The sequence below is a fragment of the Peromyscus eremicus genome, chromosome 3, assembly GCF_949786415.1.
Source record: "Peromyscus eremicus chromosome 3, PerEre_H2_v1, whole genome shotgun sequence".
NCBI lineage: Eukaryota > Metazoa > Chordata > Mammalia > Rodentia > Cricetidae > Peromyscus > Peromyscus eremicus.
This window is the reverse complement of record NC_081418.1, coordinates 50,732,914-50,746,774: the sequence shown is the minus strand read 5'-3', so window position 1 is coordinate 50,746,774 and position 13,861 is coordinate 50,732,914. Positions and strand designations below refer to the sequence as shown.

Below are 13,861 nucleotides of genomic sequence, written 5' to 3'. Positions count from 1 at the left end.
ATTGCAAGAAAAAGGGAGAATGAGGGCTGCTAATGCATGACACATTAGATGTTTAATATTTATCGAATTGATGGGTAAGAAGCGTGGGTAACAACTGAAGAGACTAAGTGGAGTGATACCTGTGTTACTATAGTTGCTTTAAAGTTTTGAGATTGACTGGTCCTGGTCCCTTGAAAAGTAGCTGAAAGTGATTTCCCAAAAGGGATTTCCGAAATGACTACTCATTTGGGATCGTGATTTTAATAAATGTCCAGTCTCAAACAACTGGCAGGAGGGACTACAGTGAAGCAGGTAGACAAGTGTCCTGACCTTACGGTCCAAGAGCACAATCATAACCCGTGCATTGCACCCTCGACCTTGGGGCCTTCCAAAGAGTCAAAACAGGGCTGTCAAGATGGCTGAGGAGGTGAAGGCACTTGCTGCCAAGCCCGATGAACCTGCATTTGATCCCTGGTATCCACGGGGGCTGGCGAGCTGGCTTGGGGGCTTGGAGCACTTGTTTTTGCAAAGAGCCTGGATTTGGTTCCCTGGCGGCTCACAGCCGTCCATACTCCAGCTCCAGGGTATCTGACTTGATCTTAGAAAAGAGAGAACTGGGCCGGGCGGTGGTGGAGCACTCCTTTAATCCCAGCACACGGGAGGCAGAGCCAGGCAGATCTCTTTGAGTTTGAGGCCAGCCTGGGCTACAGAGCAAGATCCAGGACAGGCTCAAAACTACACAGAGAAACCCTATCTCGACAAAACCAAAAAAAGAAAAGAGAGAACTGGCCTGCAAAGTGTCCTCCGACCTTCACCTGTGCACGTATGGCATGCATGCACACGCCCACAGACATACATAAACGCAACAGGGATTGTTAAAATAGTCTCACAGACTTCTGAATGGTAAAAAAGAGTGATGGGGAGTACCTGCCTCCCATGATAGCTCCAGAGCATTAGGGTTCTTTCTTTCCTGACGCTCACACTTAGGACGGCCTTGTATTTCTCTCCCAAAAAGCCTGGAGGCAAAGGGAAGCGGCTTCCTGAAGTTTATTGCATTGTCAGCCGCCTGGGATGCTTCAGCCTCTTTTCAAAGGTGAGAACTTGGGGTGGGAGAACAAGACCAGCCCCAGAGGGACCCAGGAAACAGCACCCCAGAGGGACTCAGGAAACAGCACCCCAGAGGGACCCAGGAAACAGCACCCCAGAGGGACCCAGGAAACAGCACCCCAGAGGGACCCAGGAAACAGCACCCCAGAGGGACCCAGGAAACAGCACCCCAGAGGGACTCAGGAAACAGCACCCCAGAGGGACCCAGGAAACAGTACCCCAGAGGGACCCAGGAAACAGCACCCCAGAGGGACCCAGGAAATAGCACCCCAGAAGGACCCAGGAAACAGCACCCCAGAGGGACTCGGGAAACAGCACCCCAGAGGGACTCAGGAAACAGCACCCCAGAGGGACTCAGGAAACAGCACCCCAGAGGGACCCAGGAAATAGCACCCCAGAGGGACCCAGGAAATAGCACCCCAGAGGGACTCAGGAAACAGCACCCCAGAAGGACCCAGGAAACAGCACCCATCTCCTGCCACCTTTAGTCATATTCTTGCGATTTTGCTCACTGTTTCTTCTCTCTCTCCCCACTTCTCATCGGTTTCTCTCATCAGTGGCTCAAGAAATAAAAGTAATGAAGGATGTGGCCATGGTGGCTCACTCCTGTAATTCCATCTCTGGAGAGGCTGAGGCAGGAGGATTGCTCTTTCAAGACCAAGGGTAGACTATAGAGAGAGACCCTGTCGAGAAAGGATTTTTAAGAACTATGTCCTGAAGAAGAGACAGAGACAGAGGAACAAAGGGAGGGAGGAAGGGTGGGTGGGTCAGGGATGTAGCTCAGGCCTGAGTACACACAAAGCCCTTGGCTGGATCTCAAGCACAGGAATAAAAATTGTACCTGTAGTGACTCAGTAAGTCACATGTCAAGGTAGCAAGAAGAAACTCGTCCCCTATTAATACATAGTATGAACTCCAAAGTCACACTATGTCAAAGTATTGGGTATAGAGTCAGGAGTCAGCAGCTCCTCATGAGCCCCCACCCCTGCACCCCCCGAATTCTTGAGTCACTGGGGCAGGCCCACTGTACCGGAACTGAGCACACCTTGACCGCCTGACTTCAGAGTAACTGAGCTGCTTTTCTGATTGTAGATCTTGGACGAGGTGGAAAAGAGAAGAGGCATCTCTCCTGCCCTGGTGCAGCCCCTCATGAGGAGCGTCATGGAAGCCCCTTTCCCAGCCCTGGGCAAAACTATCATTGTCAAGAACTTCCTGCCAGGCTCAGGGACTGAGGTAAGCTGTCAGACTCGATTCCTCTGTCCCTGTGGCTGGACAGGCTGTCTTTCAGCAGGGCATCCAGCTCAGTGGTTTCCTTGATCACGCCTCGTAAACCCCACCCTCAGCCCAGTCTGTCCAGCCCAGGCTCGGCTCCAGGAGGCAACCCACAGGAGCCATGCAGTACAGCATGCGGTTTTTCCCAGACATGCGCTGTGTGTCCGTGGCTTGTCTGTGGCTTCTTTGCGAAGCCCGTAGTCATCAGTCTTCTTTGGATCCGTTCACATTTTCAGTCTGTATTACTTCCTAAGTTTATGACTTGAACTGTTCTTTGCAGTGAAGACCGTCTTGGATACTACTTACTATTTACCCTGGGCTTCAAAGCCTGTCATTTATTTGGTCAGACCCTGAGATCTGATGAGGAACCTTGTTTTCATCTTTCTTTTTCACATCATATAGCCCTGTAAACGTCAGAACACCGGTCCCTTCCGACCTGGGATCTCCGCTGTAAACCAATTGCTTCTAGACACAGAAGAGAGAAGGGTGTATCAGGGACATACCACGTCAACCCGGTTTTCCAGCACTGAGCAGTCGTTGGGAACACAAAACCACCCCCCACGGGTGTAGTAGCTTGACTATGAGATCGTAGCGTGAGGTTAGCAGTGAGGGAGTCCCAGCGTGGGGAGAGTACTATGCTATGGTAGAAGGAAAATTCTTCTCATATTGATGTCACTGGACAGAAGTCAGCTCTGTAGAGAAGCTTAGAAACTCACACATGCAATTTGTGAAAAACCCAGGTCACATGAGCAAGTGAGGAACAAGATGATACACGCGGCAAGCTTAAAAACTCGGAACACACAGAAGGGATTGGCATGTGCTGGGCACGGTAGTGCACACCTATAATCCCAGCCTCTGGAGGGTGGAGGCAGGAGGATGCTTTCTGCTCTTCCAGAGGACCCAGGTTCGATTCCCAGCACCTACATGGTGACTCATCCATCTGTAACTCTAGTTCCAGAGGATCTGATGGCCTTTGTGGGTACTGCATTGTATGTACATGGTTTGTACATGGTGCACATACATGTAGACAACAACACCCATACACATAAAAGATAATTTTTTTTTCCTTAAAAGCACTTGCTGTTCAAGCCAGTGGCTTGAGTTTGATCTCTGGAGCCCACAGGGAGAGGGGAGAACTGACTCCTGAAAATCGTCCCCTGACCTCCACACATGTATGTGCCTTGGTACATGCACACCTGCACTCATACACACATCATGCACAGACAATTTAATAAATACATACACACAAATAAATAAATGGTTCAGGCCAGCCTAGGCTACATAGGAAATTTGAAGCCAGCCTGGGCTACATGCCTGGGGTTTTCTTCCAGCAGTAACAGGCCTTTAGAAGACAGGATTTCCCCCAGGACTTTGAGGCTAGGTCAGTTTTCAACATAAACCATCCAAGGGGCATCCAGATAAGCTCTTCCAGGAGGAGCTCCTTACATGGCCAAGGGCCGAGAACTCTGCCGTCCATCTTCCTTGTCTCCAGGGAGGCATGCAGTGTAAGCCCACCTTCATAGCTGCTTCTGTTCCCTGGCAGGTGATCGAGCTGTGCCGCCCCCTGGACTCCCGGCTGGAGCATGTGGATTTTGAGTCTCTGTTCTCCTCCCTCAGTGTCCGGCACCTGGTCAGTGTTTTTGCCTCCCTGCTTCTGGAAAGGAGGGTCATCTTCATTGCAGACAAACTCAGGTACCAAGCTCTGCTGCTTCTGATAGTATGTGTAAACGATGCCAGTCTTAGACTCCCAAGGGTGCAGAGATTGGGTCCCGGGGAGCGAGGATGACCCAGAGGCCTGGGGGGCAATCATGGGGTAAAGGGAGGTAGACTGTGTGCTGCATATGCCTCTCTGGTATGTGGCCTGCTTTCCATGTGGTGCGCTGAGAACGAGATACTCTTGTATGTGAGGGAAACCAAGGTAGAAGGTATGTGGACCTGCCCTCCAGAGTTCTCATTCCAGTCGGGGACCAAGAAGTAAGCAGTCTGCATGGCACCGTGTGGGGAGGGCTTGTTAGAGCCGTGAACTCATATGGCAAAGGGTGGGACAGATACTGACCTAGTGCCAAGCCCGAGAGCATGTTGCAGGCAGGAGGAGCCGTCTATGTGAAGGCGAGGAGTCAGGAGAGGCTGAACATGGCTTCAGGAGCAGTGAGGAGCTCACTGACTGGAGTGGAGAGCAAGGTTGGTCAGGAAGAGATGGGCAGGCAGAGAGGACAAGGAGCAACTCAGGGAAAGACCACAAGACTAGGTGAAAGAGCACACACTTACACAAGGCATTCTTTCCCTGTTTGTTGTTAAACTAAATCATACAAATCACACGTACACAGACACACATACATACATACATACATACATACATACATATACACACACACAGAGACATATACATAGGCACACAGACATACATACATATACACACACACACACAGAGACATATACATAGACACACAGACATACACAGACATACATACGTACACACACACAGACACATACACACCTGCCCCATAGGATGCCATCCATAGCCCAATGATCACATTCTCTGAATCAAAAAGGCCACATCACAAATCAAAGAAAATCCAGAAGGAAATAAGAATTTGTATTGATCCTGAACTTCTAGCAAAGGAAAAATTCCTTGCATTTTCATCATTTCAGGCCTTTAATCCCAGCACTCTGGAGGCTGGGGCAGGTGGATCTCTGTGAAGTCAGGGCAGCATGGACCACACAGTAAGACCTTATTTAAAAAACAAAACAAATAAAACCACTGACTTGGGTTCAGCAGATAAAGGAGCCTGCCACCAAGGTAGACAGCCTGAGTTCAATCCCCAGGACCCACGGAGTGCTAGGAGAGAACTTACTCCTGCAAGTTGTTCTCCGGCTTCTGTGAATGTGTGCACACATGCTCACACACACAATCAATGTATGTTAAAAAAAAAAAAAAATTGCCAAAATGTTGGCCTTCTCTGAACTGAGAGAATAGGAGCATATGGGTGGCTGCCACCCCGGAAGGGCCAGGATTGGGGCCACCAGCGGCTGATGTAGTGACGGCCACCCACCTGAGAGGCCCGTCTGGGAAGAAGACATGCCGGGAACTAACAGGAAAAGCAGCACTGCCTGTGTGGTCTGGAGAGGAAACGCGACTCTGCGCTGTGGAGAGGGAACAGAAGAGGGAGGAAGAAAGGGACAGGGGAATGAAAAGACAACATGTTTCAACATGGAACTCATGGGGGAGCAAGCATCCCGCCCTGTCCTCCACTGTCGCCATCTGGTCACCTTTATGATGCCCGTCTTTGGACAGTTGCCCTTTGGCTATTCCCTGACTGTCCCCATCTCATGTCTGAGTTCCTATTCACTTTTAAATGTCACCATTACTATGTTCCCTGTGCACTGCTGTCAGCTCAGGAAGCAGGCGGCCCTGTCCTCAGCCTGCAGCTGGTGCTGGGAGCTGGGCAGCTCTCCAAGCTCCTGGGCACTGGGGAATTCAGACAGAGTTCTCAATGTTGGGGCCCTGGAAGCCAGGGATGACTAATAGCCCTTTAGTGACCGGGATCGGGTTTCTTCGGCTCTGTGGTAACTGTCTCCATGTTCTGAAAGGCCCACTCCCCGCTCCCTAACAGCCCCCCATTCCCTTAGATTCTCAAGGCTTGGATTTGAGGGAGGGGGGAAAGGTGGATTTCAGAAAGGTCTTGGCAACAAGTGGAGACCAGATAAATAAATCCAGAACCCTCCAGGAGTGGAGCTGGGGACACAGCCCCTAAGGAACTTCCTTCTAGGATGAAGATGTCAGACCAAGGGAGGCCGAGCTGGAGAAAATGCCTAAGGTCGTGAGTGTGGCTGGAGCTGAGCAGGTTCCAAGCTCAAGTATGAAGTTTCTGGTCGGAGACAGTGAGAGGAAGGAGAGGGACCGGTGGGGAGAGTGTCTGCCTAGCCAGCAGCCAGCGTGGGCTCCGAGTGTTAGAAGACCTGGGGAAACATTCTACCAAAGAGTCTAGAAAAGAGTGCCACCCACCTGCCTCTGCCCTGGACAGATTGCTGAGTGGGCAGAATGGACACTGGCCAGCCCCCTTGAGCAGATCTCCATGCTCCTGAGAGGTCTCTGCTCTGGGCCCTCAGCTAGTTCTCCAGGAGGGCCTTTGGAGTTTTTCTCCTCCCCTTACCTTCCGTGGGGTCTGACATTCTTTCTGCTCTTGGAGATCTACTCACTGTGAACACATATGGCAGGGAAGGGACACTTAAATCGTCCTTGGTGGCTTTTGCAACAGATGTTGGATGCCACAGAGGGCAGCAGGAATATGGCTAATTTTTATGCCCTCTTTGGGGCTAGAACCTGGCTTTATAGTAACTAGTGTGCACATATGCCTGTGTGTATATAAACTGTCTTAATTGCATTTTTATTATTTACTTATTTTTGAGACACTGTCTCATGTAAAGTATCCTACGCTGGCCTCAAATACTCTGTATGGCTGAGGATAGCCTTGAACTTCTGATCCTTCTGCCTCCACCTCCTAGCTGCTAGAATTACAAGCATACACCAACCACCAAGCCCAGTTTATGTGGAATGGAACCCAGTGCTTCTCACAAGCTAATAAACAAGGAACTCTATCAACTGAGCTACATCACTTTTTTTTTTTTTTTTTTTTTTTTTTTGGTTTTTTTTTTGTCAGAGCTGAGGACCGAACCCAGGGCCTTGCGCTTGCTAGGCAAGCACTCTACCACTGAGCTAAATCCCCAACCCCGGTTTTTGGTTTTTCAAGACAGGGTTTTTTCTCTGTGTAACAGTCCTAGCTGTCCTGGAACTCATCTTATAGACCAGGCTGGCCTCGAACTCACAGAGATCTGCCTGCCTCTGCCTCCCGAGTGCTGGAATTAAAGGCGTGCGCCACCACTGCCCGGCTGCTACATCACATCTTAAATTGCACTTTAGTCCCTACACAGCCTCACACATGCACATCCCTCTCAGATCACACTGGGAGTTTTTTCCCAGAGCAGGAGGGACCCTGAACACTCAGCCCTTAATCCTGGGTCTCCACATTTGTAGGGCATAGGGATTGATTGAGCCCTGGAGAGTGGCTTTCTGGGCTCCAGTGTCCTATTTTCCCTGCAGGCAGACACTTTTGCTGTTAAACATGGCTCAGTATGTTTTTTGTATTCCCTTTTGCCCAGTAAATTTACTATCCATATTGCACTAGTCCCGTGTAGATTTAAATGGATGATATTGTAGGCAGAAGTTTCTCTCCTGCAAGTAGTGACTTACAGGACAAGAACAAAACCCAACTGGAGAGATGAACACAGGGGTCGGAGGTGTAGCTAGCTCAGTTGGTAGAGGGTTTGCCTAGCGTGCACAAAGCCCTGGTTTCCATCCCCCACACTGTGGGCTGGCTGTGGTGGCACACACCTGTCACCACTGCACATAGGTGGTGTTGGCCAGAGAATTGGAAGTTCAGTCTCGGCTGCATAAGGTATTTGAGGCTAACCTGGGCTACGTAAGAGCCTGTTTCCAAAACAAGAAAGAAAGAAGACAGTGAGCACAGGCTGGAAAGATGGCTCTCAGTGGCTAAGAGCACTTGCTCTTCCAGAGGAAGACTCCTAGCACCCACATGGAGGCTCACAACAGTTACAGGGAATCCTCTCTGCTGGCTTCTTCACGTGGTGCACATGGTGCCATCTTCTGGCCTCCACAGGCATTAGGAACACACATGATGCACAGAATACATGCAAGCAAAATACCATGTACATTTTTAAATTTAACCTAGACATGGTGGCGCACACCTTTAGTCCCAGCACTCAGGAGTCAGAGGCAGGTGGATCTCTGTGAGTTCCAGGCCAGCCTGGTCTACAGAGAGAGTTCCAAGACAGCCAGGACTACACAGAGAGAACCTGTCTTGGAAAAACAAAACAAAACAAATATATATATATATATATATATATATATATATATATATATATATATATATATTTTTTTTTTTTTTTTTTTTAAATGAGCACATCCGTGGGGCCTGAGGACTAAGTGCACAGCCTTCGCCTGCTCACGCCATGTCACGTAGGTGCTGGCTCGGGGCCCTGAGAGGCACAGAGCTTAGCTCATGCTGCTGAAGGAAGCCAGGTGTAGAAGGGCTCCCTATTGATGGAGAACATTATCGAGGGAGCAGGAGCTGCAGTGCACCACAGGGACAGTGACAAGACAGACTCTGGGGCCCTGTGCATCCACAGAAATGCAGAAGGTCTCTGTCAGGTGGGCCATCCAGACCCCTGTGTGAATATGGCGGTGCATGCAGCCTGTGATCCCAATACGAGGAGGAAATGGCTTTGAGTTTCAGGCTAGTCTTGTCAACATAGCGAGAGCCTGTCTTGAAAAAGAATAAGATTCCTTTCCTTCCTTTTGTGGCTAGGAAAGCTAAGTGTTTTTCTCCAGAACCTTCCTTCTTTCTCTCAGTGTCTTTCCAACAGAGGCCTCAGTGGGTAGGTGTGACAGAGTCCTCCAGGTTTCTCTCAGATCTGAAGGATCAGACTCCATGGGTCAGAAACCTCCAAGCCTCCTGGTTCTCTGATTCATAGGCCTGGTGGAAGGATCTATTCCTTTCTGTATAATTTATGGGGTAGTAGCCATAGGGAACTGAAGGTTCTCTGTCCAGGCCTTAGCAAACAAGGGCCTGGTGAACGGGCTGGCTGCAACTTTCTTGAGCTGAAAGATTCCGAGAAGAAAGTCATTAGCATCCCAGCTGCTGCCTACATCTGAGACACTCCTCTGCTGAACACCCATGGACTCCAGTCCTGCTCAGCTGACAGTGGGGGGAAGCCTCTCCCTTTGCCTTCTGTGCCCCAGTCTCAGTGGGGCACAGCAGAGCATGAGAACAGGATATATGGCAAACCCAAGGAGTGGCCCTGTGACATCCCTGGCAGGCCTTAGCTGCTCCTGGCACTCTCCCCCACACAATGCATTCAGTTATCTTTGCTGTGGAATCTGAGAGAAACTTGCTGGGAGTCGGTGGCAAACACTCTTGAGTTACAGAAGGGTTTTAAGTTGAGCCAAAAAACTATCAAATTTAAAATAACATTTTTGCTCTGTTTCATCTTTAGGGTGGACATTGAGTGTTTCTAAAGGCTCTGTCAGGCTCAAGCTTGACAGATGGAAAGCAAAGAATGCTGTTGTGATAGCTCCTTCTGTTACCATAACAACTCAGATAAATATTTCCCTACAACATCTTCATTTCCTTTATGATAAACATTTTGTTTTTTATTTACTAATTTCAGCCCTAAAAACCTTCAGCTAACCCTATAGACCAGGGTGGACTGGAGTAAAAACCTTCAGCTAACCCTATAGACCAGGGTGGACTGGAGTAAAAACCTTCAGCTAGCCCTATAGACCAGGGTGGACTGGAGTGAAAACCTTCAGCTAGCCCTATAGACCAGGGTGGTCTGGAGTAAAAACCTTCAGCTAGCCCTATAGAACAGGGTGGACTGGAGTAAAAACCTTCAGCTAGCCCTGTAGACCAGGGTGGACTGGAGTAAAAACCTTCAGCTAGTCCTGTAGACCAGGGTGGACTGGAGTAAAAACCTTCAGCTAGCCCTATAGACCAGGGTGGACTGGAGTGAAAACCTTCAGCTAGCCCTATAGACCAGGGTGGACTGGAGTGAAAACCTTCAGCTAACCCTATAGACCAGGGTGGACTGGAGTAAAAACCTTCAGCTAGCCCTATAGACCAGGGTGGACTGGAGTGAAAACCTTCAGCTAACCCTATAGACCAGGGTGGACTGGAGTGAAAACCTTCAGCTAACCCTATAGACCAGGGTGGACTGGAGTAAAAACCTTCAGCTAGCCCTATAGACCAGGGTGGACTGGAGTGAAAACCTTCAGCTAACCCTATAGACCAGGGTGGACTGGAGTAAAAACCTTCAGCTAGCCCTATAGACCAGGGTGGACTGGAGTAAAAACCTTCAGCTAACCCTATAGACCAAGGTGGACTGGAGTAAAAACCTTCAGCTAGCCCTATAGCCCAGGGTGGACTGGAGCCAGGGCTGCACATAAGCCACTTTGTATAGAAGTTTTAGATGACCAAGTGTTTAATATTCAATATCCTATCTTTTTATAGTCTAAGAAAAAATCATACGCTGAGGGTTCATCTACTAGCTAAGGATGAGTAGGATGAGATGACCAAATCTTGACCAACGGTGACGCACATGGATAACTACACAAATAAGTTCACGTGTAGCTGTATGTACTCATTCTTTTGTTTATTCCTCTTGGTTCAGTTTTACTCAGTTTCCATAAGCTTCAGGGAGGTTCTGTACATCTTCTAGATCCTGCTACACTCAACAGTGTTTGCCATCTCGAGGCCTGTCTGCAAGCAGTGGCGGTACCCACTACCTTTGTGTTCTGGCACCCAAAATACTACACTTTGAGGATCCAGCAGGATCTCAGGGTGGATGACAAGAGTCTAATTTAGCAAAGCTCTGTGGAAAGAAAATATTTTAACTGCACGACAGTACATTATAAAGTCGCGGCTGAGGAAAATAGCACCCTGGTAGAGTACTTGCCTAGCGTTTCTGAGAGTCTGCCTTCCACTCCCAGCATGAAAACATTTACGAAATGTCACTAGCTGGAGATGCAGCTTAGCTGGAGAGTGCTGGCCTAGCATGCACTAAACCCTGGGTTCCAGGCCCCAGCACCTCATAAAACCAGGCACGGTGCTCGACACCTATAATCCCAATACCAGGGAGCTGGAGGATGAGAAGTTCAGAATCATTCTCAGTACATAGTTCAAGGCCACCCTGCAATATATGAGACCCTGTCTCAACAGGAAAGGGTACATTCTGACTAAATACAAACACCAGGAAGATAGCCTTTGGAGCACAGTTTAGAGGCTAACACAGCCATACATAAATGCTGTTGTCCTCTAACCCATCACTAGGTGTCCTTGGCTGGGACATGGTCCAGCTCTTTCCTTGGAGTCACCCAGGTCTTGCTGCCTCTGTCAGGCCTTCCCCTTCAGGACTTCCTCACGTAGGTGAGACCCTCACAGATACAGGGGTGATCTCATAGTTCCTCTGAGTGAGGTGTCACCATTATTCTTTGACCCAGGCATGCTAACAAGCCTTACAGTGATATCTTTGACTCATTTCTAGCCCCTGGATGCGCCATCTTGTACAGATTGAGAGTTTGTGGGTGCTAAAGCTGGAGGGGTACACTGGGGTTCTTCTAGGCTAGCTCACGTCTTTCATGGGGGACGAGGGTGAGGCCTGGAGTAGTGAAGGGCTCTTCCTGAAGCCACACGGAAAACAGAGCCAGCCCTCTTGAGGGCCAGCCGGTGTGCCTTTTAAATTCAGTGACATGTTACTTGAGCGCAGTCAGGGAAACACGTCAGTCCTGCTCTCTGGGAAGTTTCATCATGTGCAGGACAGCCTGAGTTCTGCCCTTCAATCCTGTTCTTGGAAGTGCTGTGCAGCGGGAGAGATGCACCCAGAATTAAAATATCTTCTCCAGATGTTAATACTCACAGACGCATCCTGATGTTCCAAAACAATGCTTCAGCCCTTAAGAACCAAGACCTGACCCTCTCACCTGCGTCCATCACTGAGCCCTCTGGCCCAGCCACCTTCCCCCTGGGGCATTCTCTTCCCTCCCCCACCCTGCACAGTCGTCACAGCTGAGGAGCTTGGCAGTCCCTCCTGCCCCACAGTAATGGGAGCCAGCTGTGAGAGGGTTCTCCCTGGCCATGCTTCACAAATGCTGCCTCCTCTGCAACAGCCAGTGCTCAGGCGCCTGCTCAGGCCCTGCCCTGGGCTTACTCCAAGGGTCCCCCCTTTTCCTTGCAGCACCCACCCTCTGCCTCGCCCATACACACAAAATTCCATCAGCACTTACCGCAGTCATTGGGAAAAGCATGCAAGCTGTGCTCAGTCCTTCATTTCTTCTCTGCCACTTAGGTAGAGAGAGAGCGCGGCCACTCCCGCTGTTTTTACAGAATCCAGCCGTTCCTTTCCTTGTTACCCAGAGCAGAATATTTTAAGGTGGTGACTGGGCTGGAGCAAGAGGCGTGAGGTATCTGATAGCTTCCTGCCTGTCTGTCGTCCTCTCTGGGTGCTCTGTGCTCCTCCCTCCTGTCCAGCTAACTAGGTATTACTGATAACCAGGTGTGGGAATGTTTGGTCCTCAGCTGTGAGGAAGGCTCTTGTAGGAAAAGTAGCTGCTTAGGACCCCCAAGACCAAGTTCTCAGCACAAAGGAGATGTATTTGCCCCAGAGGGACAGAGGGCAGGGATAAGAGACAAAGACAGGAGACAGAGGATGAGGGAGAAGGCGAGGAGAGCAAGGGGAGGGGAACAGACCTTGGAGGCTAGCTTCGGGAATGTAGTCTAACGATTTTAGCCAGGCAGAGGGAATGGGGAAGAAGAGCCAGACCTGCCAGAGTCACGTGCTCCAGGGGGCTGCTGTCCCTTCAGCTCTCACCATTAAGCAGAGAAAATCCTGAACGCTCCTTTCGAGAAGTGGTTGTGAGTGGCATTCCTTACCTATGAGGCCCTGGGTTCAGGCCCTGGCACTATGAGGAAGAAAGAAATTGAATGCAGTTGTCCTTTAGCTCAGAGCATTCTACTTCAGAGTGGATTCCAGCCTTCTTTCTGTAACCTCCTCGTCTGCCCTGTGCACCGGCGTGGATGGTGATTTTTCCTAACCTCGTCCCCACTGGGTTTGCAGTCAGTGCAGCTCAAGTCCAGCCCTCCCACAAGTCCCTGCTGGCCCAGCGGCTTCACAGGCATCACAAGGGCTGTAGCAGCAGGGAGAGAGCAGCGTTCTTCTGCGGATGAGTTCAGGAAAGGACAGCTGGTCTTTTCTGATTTGGGGAGAAGGACATTACCTTTCTTCTCCTGTGGCAATGACAGGGAAAGCACACAGGCCGCCCTCCCCTGTGCCTGTCTCTCTGAGTCTCCTTCCTCTCCCCGCCCGCCTTCTACCCCTAGTACCCCTAGGCCCCGCTCCTAGACCCCCCACTCACTTGCCTTCCTGGACTCATGATCCATAGCTGCCCTGGAGTTGAAACTTCTTAGGACTCAGTGTCTTTAGCTACAAAATTCCAAAGCAGGTGTGTCATCCTAGAACTCTGGAAGGTGACCCAGGAGGGTCTCCAGTTTACGGTCAGACTAAGCGGCATAGCCTAGCAAGACCCTGATCCTAAAAGTGAATGTGAATGCTGTCGCCAGGATTGTTTCCAGATCTAAATCATGGGACTCTAAAACTTCCCTGGAGTCAGAAGCGCTTAAACGGCTGGGTATGGGGGTGCATACCTCTAATCCCTGCACTCTCTCAATCCAGCACTGAGAGGTGGAGACATGAAGATCAAGAGTTCAAAAATCATCCTCAGCAACATAGTAAATCTGAGCCAGCCTAGGACCCTTGAAAGCCTTTCTTTAAAAAAAAAATATAAAATAATAATAATAATAATAATAATAATAATAATACCGGGCAGCAGTGGCACATGCCTTTAATCCCAGCACTGGGAGGCAGAGGCAGA

The 13,861-nt window shown here is 49.8% G+C and overlaps 1 protein-coding gene across 1 annotated transcript in view; it reads left to right on the top strand.

Moving 5' to 3' along the window:
- Positions 1-13,861, top strand: part of Dennd2a (DENN domain containing 2A) — a 58,280-nt gene that overhangs the window by 35,839 nt on the left and 8,580 nt on the right. The window contains exons 11-13 of the mRNA XM_059257617.1: positions 995-1,072; positions 2,179-2,319; positions 3,902-4,050. Coding sequence (XP_059113600.1) covers positions 995-1,072; positions 2,179-2,319; positions 3,902-4,050 — 368 coding nt within the window. The remainder of the gene's footprint in view (positions 1-994; positions 1,073-2,178; positions 2,320-3,901; positions 4,051-13,861) is intronic.